At 33.6% G+C, this 14,529-nt stretch overlaps 1 protein-coding gene across 3 annotated transcripts in view; it reads right to left on the reverse strand.

The window, feature by feature from the left end:
- The window catches only part of UBE2K (ubiquitin conjugating enzyme E2 K), a 68,416-nt gene that overhangs the window by 14,924 nt on the left and 38,963 nt on the right, over positions 1-14,529 (reverse strand). Inside the window, exons 2-3 of one of the 3 annotated variants that reach the window (XM_014857214.3) lie at positions 12,640-12,733; positions 8,326-8,384 (exon numbers count right to left, since the gene is read on the reverse strand). The exons of 1 other annotated variant lie outside the window; for it this stretch is intronic. In XM_014857214.3, the coding sequence (XP_014712700.1) occupies positions 8,326-8,384; positions 12,640-12,733 (153 nt within the window). The remainder of the gene's footprint in view (positions 1-8,325; positions 8,385-12,639; positions 12,734-14,529) is intronic. One more of the 3 variants, XM_014857215.3, reaches the window with a different exon arrangement.

Below are 14,529 nucleotides of genomic sequence, written 5' to 3' on the forward strand. Positions count from 1 at the left end.
AATAAATGCTTTGCCTTTAAAGAAACCCAACAATTACTAGGTGTGTATAATTTACCCAGCATAATGTTAGATGCTATGAGAAATACAAACATGGACTTAAATTCATTTAGGTAGATAAAGTAGTACATAAGTCAAAATATTGACAGTAAATGGCAACTTTTTTAGTGTGAAGTAAGGTGTAGAATAGGTTTGAAAGAAAAAGTAAGCAAAATCAGTACATGGAAGCACAAGTAGGACGTGGCTATAAGACTGATCCTAATTTTTCTGTAACAATTCTTTTCTCAAAGTTTTTAAAAATAATTTAACAAATACATGAAGGCTTATTATTATTATTTAATTGAGTTAATGATAGGTTACAATCTTGTGAAATTTCAGTTGTACACTATTGTCTGTCAGTCGTGTTGTAGGTGCACCCCTTCACCCTTTGTGCCCACCGCCCCCCCACCTTTCCCCTGGTAGCCACTAATCTGTTCTCTTTGCATTTTTAAATTCCTCATATGAGTGGAGTCATACAGAGATTGTCCTTCTCTATCTGGCTTATTTCACTTAACATAATTCCTTCAAGGTCCATCCATGTTGTTGCAAATGGGATGATTTTGTTCTTTTTTATGTCTGAGTAGTATTCCACATGAAGGCTTATTATTATATGCCTGGCACTAAGGAGACACTGAGGCTTAGAGTTTAAGAGATTTATCCAAAATCAAATAACTAGTTAGCAACAGAACAAAATGTAAACTCATACAATCTGATTTCAGATTCTGAATCTCTACCCACCTCACCATTTGTCTTAGCATGGAAGAATAAGAAACCAACAAAGTGATAATGCCAACTGTATCAGATCACCATGAAATAAAATCTAATTCGTCAACTCTTACTTATGAGCTTTTGGAAGACCATTATTATTATTATTATCACTATATCTGACACATATGATAGTATTAAGTCAAAATTCTTTTAACAATCAATAGATTATTACTCTAAGCCAAGAAATGTTCTAAGTGCTTTACAAAAAATAATTTATCAATATATGCTTCAAATCTAAACTATTTATGGGAAGAAGCTAAACTGATAGCTTCCACTTTTCTCCTTGTGACTTGTCTATACTACCTGTCTCTACTTCCTCCTCAACTACTCACTAACTTATATGCCATCTGAAAAAGCACTTTAAGTCCCCAATGACTTCAAAACGCTAATAATGTACTTTCCTGGATCCTTTTTTATTCTTAAAATAATCTTTCTGCTTTCAATGATACCTACTTCTCTCCATTTACAGAACCATCATCTTGTTAAAGGAGACTATCATTCTCCACCTGGGTTACTGAACAGTCTACTGACATTACTGCCTTCAGTTTTGCTCCCTCCAACAATCCATTCTCCACACTAAAATGAAAGAGAACCCTTTAAAACAAATCTCATTCATGTCACTACTCTACTTAAGGCTCTTTAATGACTTCTCATTCCCTTTAGGTAAGCCCACATTCTTAAACTGGCCCCAGCCGACCTCTCAAACCTCACTTCTACCCTACATTCCCTGCACTTGCTCAGTAAGTCATACTCAAAGGAAATTTTTTTTGCCTGAGGGCCTTCAGATGTGTTTCTTTCTTTCAATAACATGTCTTGATGCTCTCTTCTCCTAGCTAACTCGTAACTTATCTTCCAAGTTACAGCTTCCATATTGCTTCTTCCTGATTAGTTCCCACAGCACCCTGTACTTTCCTATGTCATAGTATTGATCACACTTCTTTAATCTCTTTCTTATTTGTCTGGTCTTCCCTGAAAGGCACTGTATCTATCCTGCTTACCAGAGCACCCCAAGTATCTAGAGAGACTTACATTGAATGAATATGCAATTAACATTATGACAAACCTGTTATTATAGGGCTAAACAGTATCCCTCTCAAATGTAGTGCAGGTCAAATAAGACAGGCATATAGAGCTTATGTACAACAAACATTTCTTTATAAGAGACATAAGACAATATTCACATCTTAATTTTTACCACTGAGTTCAAAGCATAAAGATACAAAATAACCATACACCATAATTTCCATAATCTGAGGACATTACAGCATTTTGTGACTTTAAAACAAAAGTTGGTTCAATATTTTCAACAAGATTGGAAATCAGAATTTTAAATTACTACTGAAGATGTCAGAAGTTTTATGGTTTAGGCAGGTGATCTAAGGCTGTGCGAACTGTAACTTGCTTTTTAAAGAGTCTTCAATACATGATTCTCCACAGACTCGACATGAAAACAAATATGCACATATGCAGGACCAAGGAAATTATTAAACTCTTTCATACTTTGTACTAAATCTACAGTTAGGAATAAATATTTTTGAACTTGCAGATGATCTAATAAAGAAATTAGTTTTCAAGAGAACACTCCATTATCCACCACTATAGATATAAATAACTATTTTATAAGTAGTTCTTTGTATGGTCTACCACTCTATCTCCTATTTCTCTCTTCTTTGTTATTCTTCACCAACTACCTCCTTTCTTACATTTTTCACTTTTTTCTTTGTCTTCCTCAAGCTTTAATATCACCAGTACTACTCACATGTATCCCAGAATTTGGTCCTATTATTCTATACCCAATTCATGTCCATTGTGTTTGTCACTTTCTCCCATAGTGCTATCATCCTTGTCCTATATATCGACAAAAATGAAGAATCAAAAGAACTTGGAAGGGATGAAGTATAAGTCTAAGTAAAAATACAATGACATTTATTATGACCTATTTGAATCATATTTGACTCCGATTACAAAACAGATGTGGGATGGTTTATAGTACTAAAACAGTTACTAACAACAATTCAAGTCTCATTTTCACAAATGAAACTCACACTAGCACCATCTAGGTAACATCAGAACATCCATTAGCTTTGAGGAGCACTCAAAGAATAGAATCAAAAATCTTAACAATGTTACCAGACCGAAATGAAGGAAGGGGACTATTTTTAGTTACCTATATGGGCACACCATCATCAGTAATTTTATCTCCTCCTACAGGATGCATCCTATGTTCATTCACTCTTTAGTTCAACAAACATTTCAGCAACTATTTCATAGTAAATGTGAGCTCATATTTCCATTGGGAATTTCCAGTTTCAAGCTTGGAACTCAATGTTACAATAGCTAAACGAGCTTTAACTAATTTACTGCACAAAAGAAAATGCTATTTTATTTTAAATATGCATGCGCAGAGGGACAGACTCATTACCAGGTTATTACTATTGCTATTTATATAGTCATGCATCATTTAATGATGGGGATATATTCTGAGAAACGTGTCGTTAGGCGATTTTGTCATCGTGTGAACATCACAGGATGTACTTGTACAAACCTAGCTGGTACAGCCTATTACATACTTAGGCTACACAGTACTAATCTTGTGAGACTACCATCATATATGTGGCCCATCACTGACCGAAATGTCATTATGTGGCATGTGACTGTACTCAATTTCACGTATAAAAGTATGTTTATTATGCCGAGGAAAAAGAGAAAAATTCACAACCTAACCTTGAATACTTAATTGGACAAATCACTGAGCTAGAGTTTTACTAATTTTTTTCTTTTTTTTTTAAGGAAGATTAGCCATGAGCTAACATCTGCTGCCTATTCTCCTCTTTTTGCTGAGGAAGACTGGTCCTGAGCTAACATCTGTGCCCATCTTCCTCTATTTTCTGTGGGACACCTACCACAGCCTGGCCTGACAAGTGCTGCGTAGGTCTGCACCCAGGATCCAAACCGGTGAACCCTGTATGAACTTAACCGCTGCGCCACCAGGCCGGCCCCTAGAGTTTTCCTAACTTAATGGTTTTTTTTCATTAACAGAATATATATTATAATTTACTCTAGAAATAACACGGGTTGTATGCATTGAATCAAATTCCTTCTACACTATATTCAGCTGATTCAAAGATATATCTTCTCTATCTAGAAGTTAACCTTCTGCTCTTTAGGTCAATAATTTATTGCAGGATAATGAACAGAAAGTACAGTGTGGCCATGTTAATATAAATCCATCTAAGTTTGCAATCTTGTGCAATTTTAGCTGCACAGTAATGAGAAGAGAATATAACAGCTAACTTCAATACTTTCACCTCATAAGGAGTAAAATTAAACCTATATATTACATGTGAACATAATACAGCAAGAAATTCGCACAAATATTCCCCAATCTTTCCATTATATTAACCAATCAGTAAAACTTCAAATCAATATAGTACATATCTAGAACATATTTATCATATGTTCATTAACATTTACTTCAAAAGCTTAATGCCATAAATGGGATTAGTGCCATATTTAAAAGAACACTAAATTCCAACTACGACTAAGCCAGAGGGAGACAAATTTGGGTTGACTGAAGGAACATCTTTCTAAAGCCTGAAGCTACCTCAATATAGAATGGCTGGAATTAGGATAGTAGTGGCCTGAAGAGCAATACAAACTAGTAGCAAAAACATCAGACAGACCTCGGTTCTTATATTTCAAGTCTATTTTTCTCATTGTACTAAAAATAAGAGGTAGTGGTGATAAGACAGTGATTTCAAGGATTAAATAATATATCAAGTACATAAAACAGAGCCAGGACTATACAATCACTTAAGAGCTAAACACAGTCGTTAGACAGAAATAATTAAGCACTTTTATTGAGGCCATAATTTACCCATTTAAAGTGCAGAACGTCATAGTTTTTAGTATATTCATAGAGTTGTACAACCATCACCACAATCTAATTTCTAACCATTTCATCAACTCAAAAAGAAACCACATAACCATCAGCAGTCACTACCTATTCCCCCACACTCCCCCAGTCCTAAGCAACCACCAATCTATTTTCTGTCTCTATGGATTTGCTCCTTCAAATGTTTCATATCAGTGAAATCATACAAAGTGTGGCCTTTTGTGTTTGGCTTCTTTTATTCAGCATGATGTTTTCAAAGTTCATCTATCTTATAACACAGATGAATACTTCATTTGTTTTTATAACCAAATAATATTTCATGGTATGGGTATACCACATTTTATTTATCCATTCAGAGGAGGGACATTTAGGTTGTTTCCACTTTTTCGCTATTATGAATAGCGCTGGTATGAACATTTGTGTACAAGCTGTTGTGTGGACATAAGCAGCTCCAACATTTTACATTCCCACCAGCAGTGTATGAGAATTTCAATTTACAGAGAAAGTTTAAGTGTCAATGCTACTGTATTTTAAAATGATGTTGCAGAGGGAAGCCAACAGACTACTTCAAGAAGGGCCTCTTAAGGTGGTAGTCATTGGTTAGTGCTAGCTAATATTTACAGAATACTTACTCTGCGCAAGCAGTATTCTAAGTATCATATTTCATTAAAACTCAGGTACCATCAATTATTCAATACACCATTATTTTACGGACCTTTGAGAAAGAAAAAAGTCTGCCAATTAAATTATAATACACCATCCATTCAAAGATGTATCCCGATTTCAGAGATGTTAAAAATGTGAAAAAACGTTTCATAGAAGTATTGAAATACGGTTCTTTACATGGATTAACTCCTTTAATCTTTACAACCCTGAGAGGATTTTACAGATGAGAAAACTGAGGCACACAGCAGTTGGATAGGTTGCCTAAAATCACAAAGCCAGTTAAATGGCAGAAGATTTGAACTGTGGTTGATTGTTCTTGTTCTTGGTAGAGTCATATTCACTTTTTCAGAGATCCTCACTCCTTCCTCATCAGGATCAAGAAAGTGAGAACACAGTGGGCCTTATGGGATCTGGGTCAAAGCCTCAGTTCCCTCAATTATTATAAAAACTGTTTCAGGAAAGGGATATTAAATTCTTAGCACAAAGCAAGTGACGGCTGCTACAATTATTATTTAATTATAAAAATGTAGTGGTTGAAAGTAGTCTCTCTTAAGGTCTTTTCTTTCTTATTTCCATTAAAAAAATTTTTTAGCCTATGAGGTCATCCTTATCTCTAAACATTTAAAAATCTTTTCTTACATTCATGGTATTCTACAATTAAAGTACTCTCAAATGACTACTCATTCTAATGATAACACTGACCACCTCGACTGAATCCAGTAGAAGGTAACCAGGATAACAATTAAAATTAAGTCACAGATGTAAGATCAAAGCTTAACAGTGGTCATCTCTAAGTGGTTGTATTGAAAAAATGTTTTCTTATTTTTATATTTCACTATATAACTTTCTCAACTGTCTACAAAAAACACAAACTACTTTTATAATACCAAAAAAAACCAACCAGACTTAAAAAGTAGAAAACACCCAAAATGTCCATCGATGGCTGAATGGATAAACGAAATGTGGAAGATATGTACAATGGAATACAATTTAGCTTTTAAAAGGAATGAAATTCTGACACATGCTATAATATGGATGAACCCTGAAGACATTATGCTAAGTGAAATAAGCCAGATACAAAAGGACAAATATTGTTATGATTCCACTTAAATAAGGGACCTAGATTAGTCAAATTCACAGAGAGAGTAGAACAGTAGTCATCAGGAGCTGGGGGCATGGGGTAACAGGGAGTTATTATTTAACAGGGAAAATGAAAAAGCTCTGGAGATGGTTGGTGGTGATGGTTGCACAACAAGGTGAATGTACTTGATGCCACTGAGCTGCACACTTAGAGATGGTTAAAATGGTAAATTTTATGTTATATATATTTTAACATAATTTTAAAAAATCTACCAGGCTTATGAGAAAATAGATACACATAAACAACAGCATAACAGGCACCCCAAACTGGTAGGTGACTCAAATCACCCTGGAACTTCCATTACCATGTCTATTCTTTTTTTTTTGTGGGGAAGATTAGCCCTAAGCTAACATCTGCTGCCAATCCTCCTCTTTTTGCTTTGTTAGCCCTGACCTAACATCCGTGCTCACCTTCCTCTACTTTATATGTGGGACGCCTGCCACAGCATGGCTTGCCAAGCAGTGTCATATCCGCACCCAGGATCCAAACCGGTGAACCCTGGGCGGCCGAAGTGGAACTTGTGCACTCAACCCTCAACCGCTGCACCACCAGGCCGGCCCCCACCATGTCTATTCTTAAACGCAAACAACTCATAGGTTGAATGAATGAATTCCAGAACATTTTCTCAGTAACTACTATCATAAGCTGAAGGGACACTATACTGTTAGGAGCCATAGAAAATACAAAGACATAGTCCTTCACCTCATAAGTATAAAAGAAAGTGAAAGAAACATACCCAAATAATAGAATACATTAATTGGTATTGTATTTGTGTTGGTACTATATAAATTATATAAAATGCTATTGAGAGTAGAGGGAGAAACAATTTGATTGGCACAACTTAATGGAGAAAGTATTACTTAACCCAGACCTCAAAAGAAAACTAGAATTTTAAATGATAGGGACAATGATTCAAGCGAAAATGACAGAAAACTGTGAAAGAATAAGCATCATCTACAAATAGCAAATAATACAGAGTGGAAAATAAGACCCATGTTGAAGGTGAGGGTGGAAAAGAAGACTGGCATCAGGTTAAAGGAGATTTTAAATGCCTAGCTAAGGAGTTTAGACATTATTAACAAGGAAAGAAAAGAAACATGATCAAAACTGCATTTTAGGAAGATTTACAGAACAGCAATGCAAAGAATGAAGAGGAGTGGCAAAGATGGAAGGGTGATTAAATAATAGGCAAAACAGGGAAGTAATAAAGTTGAATGCCTAAACTAAAGCAATGATGACAGCAAAAGTACAGACATAAAGGAAGCTGTTCAGTCAAAAATAAGTTTAGCTTAGTTCCCCTTGCTATACATGATCCTAGAGCATGCTGTTTCCTCTTTCAACATTCATCACAATTGTAATTACTTGTTCATTTTTTTTTTCCTGCTGGAACGTAAGCTCCATGAAATCAAAGACAGTATAAGTCTTATTTATTGCTATATTGGCACACAGTACTCTAATTGTTAAATGAATTCAGAACACATTCTTCCCGAAAAAATGTATTTCTTTGAGGCAAGAAAGAACTTTTATAAGAGTTCTCTAAATTTGGGAATACTGCAAGTTTTTCTAGACCTAGAATTTAAGCCATTGTCAGAAGCACATCCTAATCCTGTCTAGAGCCATTACCAGTTGCCTCTGAGTAACCCTGCTTTTCATTCTAATTCCAGAAGCAAACCATCTGCCATTACCCAAAATGTTATCCACACTTATTTATAGTCAACAACTCAAAAAGCTATAATTTTAATAAGCACTAAAATATATTAATTAAATGAGCCAAGAAATATATTTTAGAAGTTCATGCACAAGATTAGGCTTACAATACCTTAGGGGGATTAAATGGATATGTTTCTGGTATTTTTATCTCTAGTTGATATCTTCCTCCTAAAAAACAGGGAAAACAGAAAGTTAAGAATGCTGCTCACCTCAAATATGTGAAGCAAAATATAGTGATAGAACTTGACAAAACATGCACTATTTCATATTCAATTACAACAAATTCATTTTAAAATTGAAATCCAAAAAGGAAATAATCAAAAGTACTAGGTTTTTAATTTAAAGCTTTTTTAAAGCATACAGAATACTCAAGTTATACAACTGTATTAGTTTATCAGTAAATAATAGGGCTAGAGATAGATGAATACATTAAATCCATAGACAATCCAATGCCAAAGATTTCATTGGGACAATTGAGTAGTGTAGGTTCCATCTCCTTTTGATTCCTCTAGTCCACACTGATAAAGATTTGCTAAATAATAAAGAAAAATGGAAAGAAAACAAGAAAGAAGGCAGGGAGGCATAAAGGCATACACAGCAAAAGGATATACAGATTATGCCATAAACTGAAAAAGATCTACTACTAACTGGTTCTCTCAAATGCAAAAATGTCCCAAACTTTTAACTTGTGCCCTAAATTAAATGCTAACATTTCTTGTTAAAACTTAAAAATAAAATTAAACAATAAGACCAGAGGTAGGCATAAAGATAAAAAAACTATTTGCTTCCTCAAAATGGGTATACAAAATGCAAATTTTACAAAGGGGTTGTTCTAACCATTATTATATAAATAGAAAGCAACATTCTGTTTTGGTTTGAAGTTATCTTGAACAACTAGCAGCTAAATATGTATTTTTAAAAAGTTTATCTAGCTTGCCATGACTGGGGTATTCAAGGGGAGGATAACTACCTCTCAGGAAATTCTGAAGGGGAAAGTCTTGCACTGGATGAGAGGCTGGATTTGAATTCTAACTCTAAGAAATATTCAAATTCTAAGATTTTATGACTTACTAACATAGAATACTCACTATTCCAAAATACAACAAATAAAATTGTGCTAGTGAAACATTTACATATGAAATATTTATGGGATTTGCTTCAAAACAAGTAAGGGGTGAATTAGATAAAAGACCTGCCATGGGTTGATAGTTATTAAAGCTGGCTGAAGAGTACACAGAAGTTTCATTATATCATTTGCCGCCTTCTGTATATACCTGAAATTTTCCATAATAAAAAGTAAAATAAAACAAAAACTGTGCGCTAGGAGCATTATTAACTTCAAAATTCAATACATTCAACTCTCAGTATATCTGGATTCTCTCAAATCCACTCCTCCATTGCTAGGAATAGATGAATTTGAATCTGGGAGAAAAACAAATGAGCAATTCACTTGGTACCACTTTCTTCAAGTCCTTTTTGGTTCTCTAATTCTTCTTTTCTTCCTAATTATTTTTAATAGAATCTCATAGAGCATGATGCATAAATTGAACTAGATGCCTGAACCACAGAGCATATGGTAGCACTGAAATATAAAGGGAAGTCGTTAAAACAAAAAAATAAGACGGATGAGAGAAGAGAACCTGAGGAAATTTGGGGGGAATACAGAGATAACTGTTTATGTTCAGTTACAAATGCTAGCTTCAAATATAGGTATCATAAATTTGGGCTGAGTAATATGTAGGTTCTTCTTATTCCTTCCTAAGAATCTTACTTTTTCTGATTAAATTCCAGATTACTGTCTCTAACCTTTCATATAAAGTTCTTCCTTTTTGTATGTCCAAAACAATCTCTCAAGAGCAGTGTGAGAGCCCAGAGATATTATACAAATGTTGGACCCTAGAGTACCCCAAATCCTATTTCTACTCCATATGCTATTAATATGCTCTGTCTTGCATTATTATCTGACAACTTTCAATACATAACCACTAGCGTTATTAACCATAGCATTATTTGATATATATCAGAGCAACACAACTAAGGGAGCTTTATAACTATTTTACTCATATTAAAATGGCTTTCACTATAAAACATCTACTTCTTGAAGAACAACTTTTAATATCAAAAATTTATAATCTTTAGATTTAACTTAATCCAAAGGGGAGTTGGGGAAGGGATGAGATTTTAAAACCTAACAAGAATGATTCCACAAATTCAAAACAACTCTTAGGAAGAAAGGCTCAAGAACTAAATTATTCCTTTGCCACTGAGCTATTAAGGCAAAAGAAGAAAATTGAGTTAAGTAACATGTGCAATATGGTAAATTTTCCATGGATATTCTACTTCTCCATCTGATTACTTTAAACACTACATAAAATAGTTCATTGCTTAGTGATGGTTATAAACAGTTTAACATTTCACATGTAAACTTCTACCTTAGCTATTGAGATTTTAAAAAAATCCTCAAAAACTACAAAGAACCCTCCCATAAATATTATCAAAATATTTTTACCCATGTCCATATTTCAAAAAAAGACTATCTTAAGTTTATGCCCTTGAATGGTGCTTTTCCTAAACAAAACAAACAACTTCTCTTCAATTGTTTTATGAAGAAAGAATACAATTTAAGTTAATCTGTCTCAAATATATACCCCAAAAGCATATTAAAACTAATCTTACCAAAGATTAATGTCTCATTTAGTGGCAGCAGCAGAAATAAGCACTTAAAATTACCAAACTTGTTTCTAATCAACAAATATGGAATATCTGTAATTTAATCATCATATAAATAAGTGTATATTATCCAATTTTTAAGAATTCATCTATCTTTATTAAGGGTTTCTAAGAAGGTAACAAATATTCTGCCTATCCTAGTTCAGGAGATGCCTTATTTACAAATATCAATTTGCTGGAAGAGCTCTAGAATGATGATGCTACTGCCCTACTGTCTTTTAAAAATACATCTAAACAACCGAAAAAAGTTATTTAAGAATATTTATAATGTCTGCCTTCAAGAAAAAGCTAGTATATCATTACATACATCTGCTTTTAACACAAGAACTTGGTTTTTTATAAGATAACTAAAGTTCTCTTCTCCATCTAATGACTGTCAAAAGGACTAAATGAATAGCATCCATGAAAGCATTCAGACAAGGCCTGGCAAATGGGAAGCACTCAGTAAACAGTATAAAAAATTAAATGATGTCTAGAAGTGGCTCATATGAACTACAAAACAGAATATAAAATTTTATCATTTAAGATTTGGTAGGAAATGCTAAAGACATTCTAGTGTTTTTAAAAATTTGAATGAAAACAGAAAAATATTCTAGAATATTGGATTTTTCTGAAAATTTTTGGGTAACTATTCAATACAGAATTATAGAACCCCCACATTCAAAGTAGACATAACCACCACTTTCAATATTCAGTTACTCCTGATTTATTCAAAAGGAGAAAGTGATTAGAAACATAGGCTTTGAAGTCAAAGGCTGTTAGGTCTCAAATCCCAGCTGTTCCACTTAGATGTTTGACCTTAGACAAGTTATTTAATTTCTGAACTTAAATTTCTTCATCTATGAAACAGTGATAACTGTACTTACCTCATAAGATTTGTTGTAAGGACTTTAATGAGAAAATACATGTAAAGCTCTAATAAGCAAAAACTCAATAAATGCTACTACTACATATTCTGTTATATGACTTCTATTAAACAAATACTTGAATGCTTATTATACGCAAGAACCTCGGTTATGCTACATAACCCACATTTACGATAATATTCATTACTGAAGATTTGCGTAATGAGGAAATAAAAAGCTATAAAGCTTCTTTCTGTATCTTACCACCCAACTGCGTGATCTAAAGTAGCTACAGACTTAGTTTATGAACACAAAGTTCAGCAAAGCTGCCTCTTTTCTTTTCTATATTTCTTGAAATGATCACTCAAAGCTTTCCTGAATAAAGAAAATTAAATATTTGGAATACAGCCTGTATGAAGACATATGAGTGAATGAAATGCTAAATGACAAACGGGAGAGGAGCTTTTCAAAAAAATTAACATTTTATCAGTCAGAAATTTCAGGCAAGGTTTATTATAGATATCATATGAAGGGTAACTAAGAGTCTATTGTCCATATAAGCTAGAAGCTTAACAAGCTAGATGTGTTATACTGTTAAATTCTAACCTATATAACCTCTAACTTGGCTCTACTAAACCTATTTTAGAGAAAGAAAAAAATTAGCTAAAATTCAGTAAGAAAAATCAGTCTTGATAAGTATCCAAATTTATTTTTTAAAAACTGCTATATATCCTAAGCCAGATGAAGTTACCTTCCACGTAGTTTACAGATGCTTAAGATTATTCTGATTTAATATTTCAGACAAGTTCTAATACGCACAATATTTTGATACAGAAAAAAGTACTTGCCTTCATATGGTGTGTCTGGAGGTCCTGCTATTTCTCCTCTTAATTCTGTAAAATTCTCATCTACAAGATCTACTTTAATTTGATTTTTGCTCGTCTTAAAAATAAACAGAAAATAAATGTTAGTTATATCAGCAAGAAAAAAGCCTATTTTAAAGAATCACCTATAAAAAAATCTTGAAACCCCCTCTTTCATAAGCTTGATTATCTGCTCTAGTAAAAATAAGAGTCCGTTGCTTTTCTAGGACTTAATTAGCCAGTTTTAAGAATATTTAAAACAATAAAACTAAGAAATTTTCACTTCAATGTTTTTAATGAGATAACACCACTTTGAACAATAATACAACAGCTTGTTGACTTTAGAGGAATGTTTAGAGAAAAATAGCAGGCACCTATTTTATATTTGCTAACTTCATGTATGTTAGGTCCAAAGTGATAAATCTATTCATCTGTAGATACTATACCCCGAGGCTATATGGGTTCTATCCATATAAACAGAAAATTCAAGGTCATTAAAAGCCATTTAGGCTATAAGCTGTCACTTGAACTAAAGCATGACAATTCTAGATAAACTTTAGGTTAAGTGAAATACTACACCATCCACCAGGATGGTGAAAGTTCTAAGCATCTAATTTCCCTTTCCATGAAAATTCCTGAAGCCTAAATGCCTCACTGGAATCTTTTAATGCCTTCTTCAATTAGTTTTTCTGCTTAGTTTACTTCAATAATAACTACCTACTTTTCAAAACAGATTTTTACTTTAAATTTATCTACATCTATTTATTTTGCACTTTACACTTCTCAAAGTACTTTCATATCTACAGTATCACTTCAATCTCTCAATCCATTCTCAGAGTCAACAGAGATCTTAAATGATTTAGAAAACCCTCCAGAGGGATTCACATTAACGTTCACAAGTACCTGTCTGAAAATGGGCTCCCCACTTATGTTTTCTAACCTACACTAGTAGCTTACTGGGCTATACTCCTAATACAGTAAGTCCTCTCCTTTTCTCAATTTTTAAAAACAAAAATCCTTAATACACAAGTTATGTTTTCAATTTTGAGTTGGGAATTCATATTTTTACCTAAGTAACAAAACATATGTATACTCTTATGAGAGAAAGCCTAAATTTTTGCTTTAGAACCAAACTTCTTAAACTTTTACTGGATGGAACAGTGTAAGAATTACTGTTTTAAGGTCCTCAGCTTCCTCCACCCACCCCTAACAGAAGATACCATTTTTATTCTTTTTCTGTACTAAACAGTTTTACTACAGAATGTTAAGTACAGAAAAAATAAATAAAAAACAAATTTCAAGGATGTCATATGACTCCGAATTACTCTTAACATCTTTTAATAAGAACAGAGAACTTAAAAATTACTTTTTTTTTTTTTTTTAAAGATTGGCACCTGAGCTAACAACTGTGGCCAATCTTTTTTTTTTTTTTCTGCTTTATCTTCTCAAATCCCCCCCCGGTACATAGTTGTATATCCTAGTTGCAGGTCCTTCTAGTTGTGGCATATGGGACGCCGCCTCAACGTGGCCTGATGAGTGGTGCCATGTCCGCACCCAGGATCCGAACCCTGGGCCACCGCACCGGAGCGTGCGAACTTAACCACTTGGCCATGGGGCCGGCCCCACTTTATGTATTTTTTAAAAACTGGTTTATTTCACAACCTTTTTACATTTGGTATTAAAGTAGTTCATATTTTTCTGAAGATAATTTTACCTCCAAAATAAAATTAATTATAAATATGCATCATGGGAAACTTCTTTCTGCGCCTTAAAAAAATCATCATCCTCCTCAGTACTTGTGGTAGAGGATGAAATGTACAATTTTAGCAATGGTACAATACTTTGTCCTGTATGCAGAAGAATGAATAATTAAAA

Source organism: Equus asinus, chromosome 3 (genome assembly GCF_041296235.1).
Source record: "Equus asinus isolate D_3611 breed Donkey chromosome 3, EquAss-T2T_v2, whole genome shotgun sequence".
NCBI classification, from domain to species: Eukaryota; Metazoa; Chordata; class Mammalia; order Perissodactyla; family Equidae; genus Equus; species Equus asinus.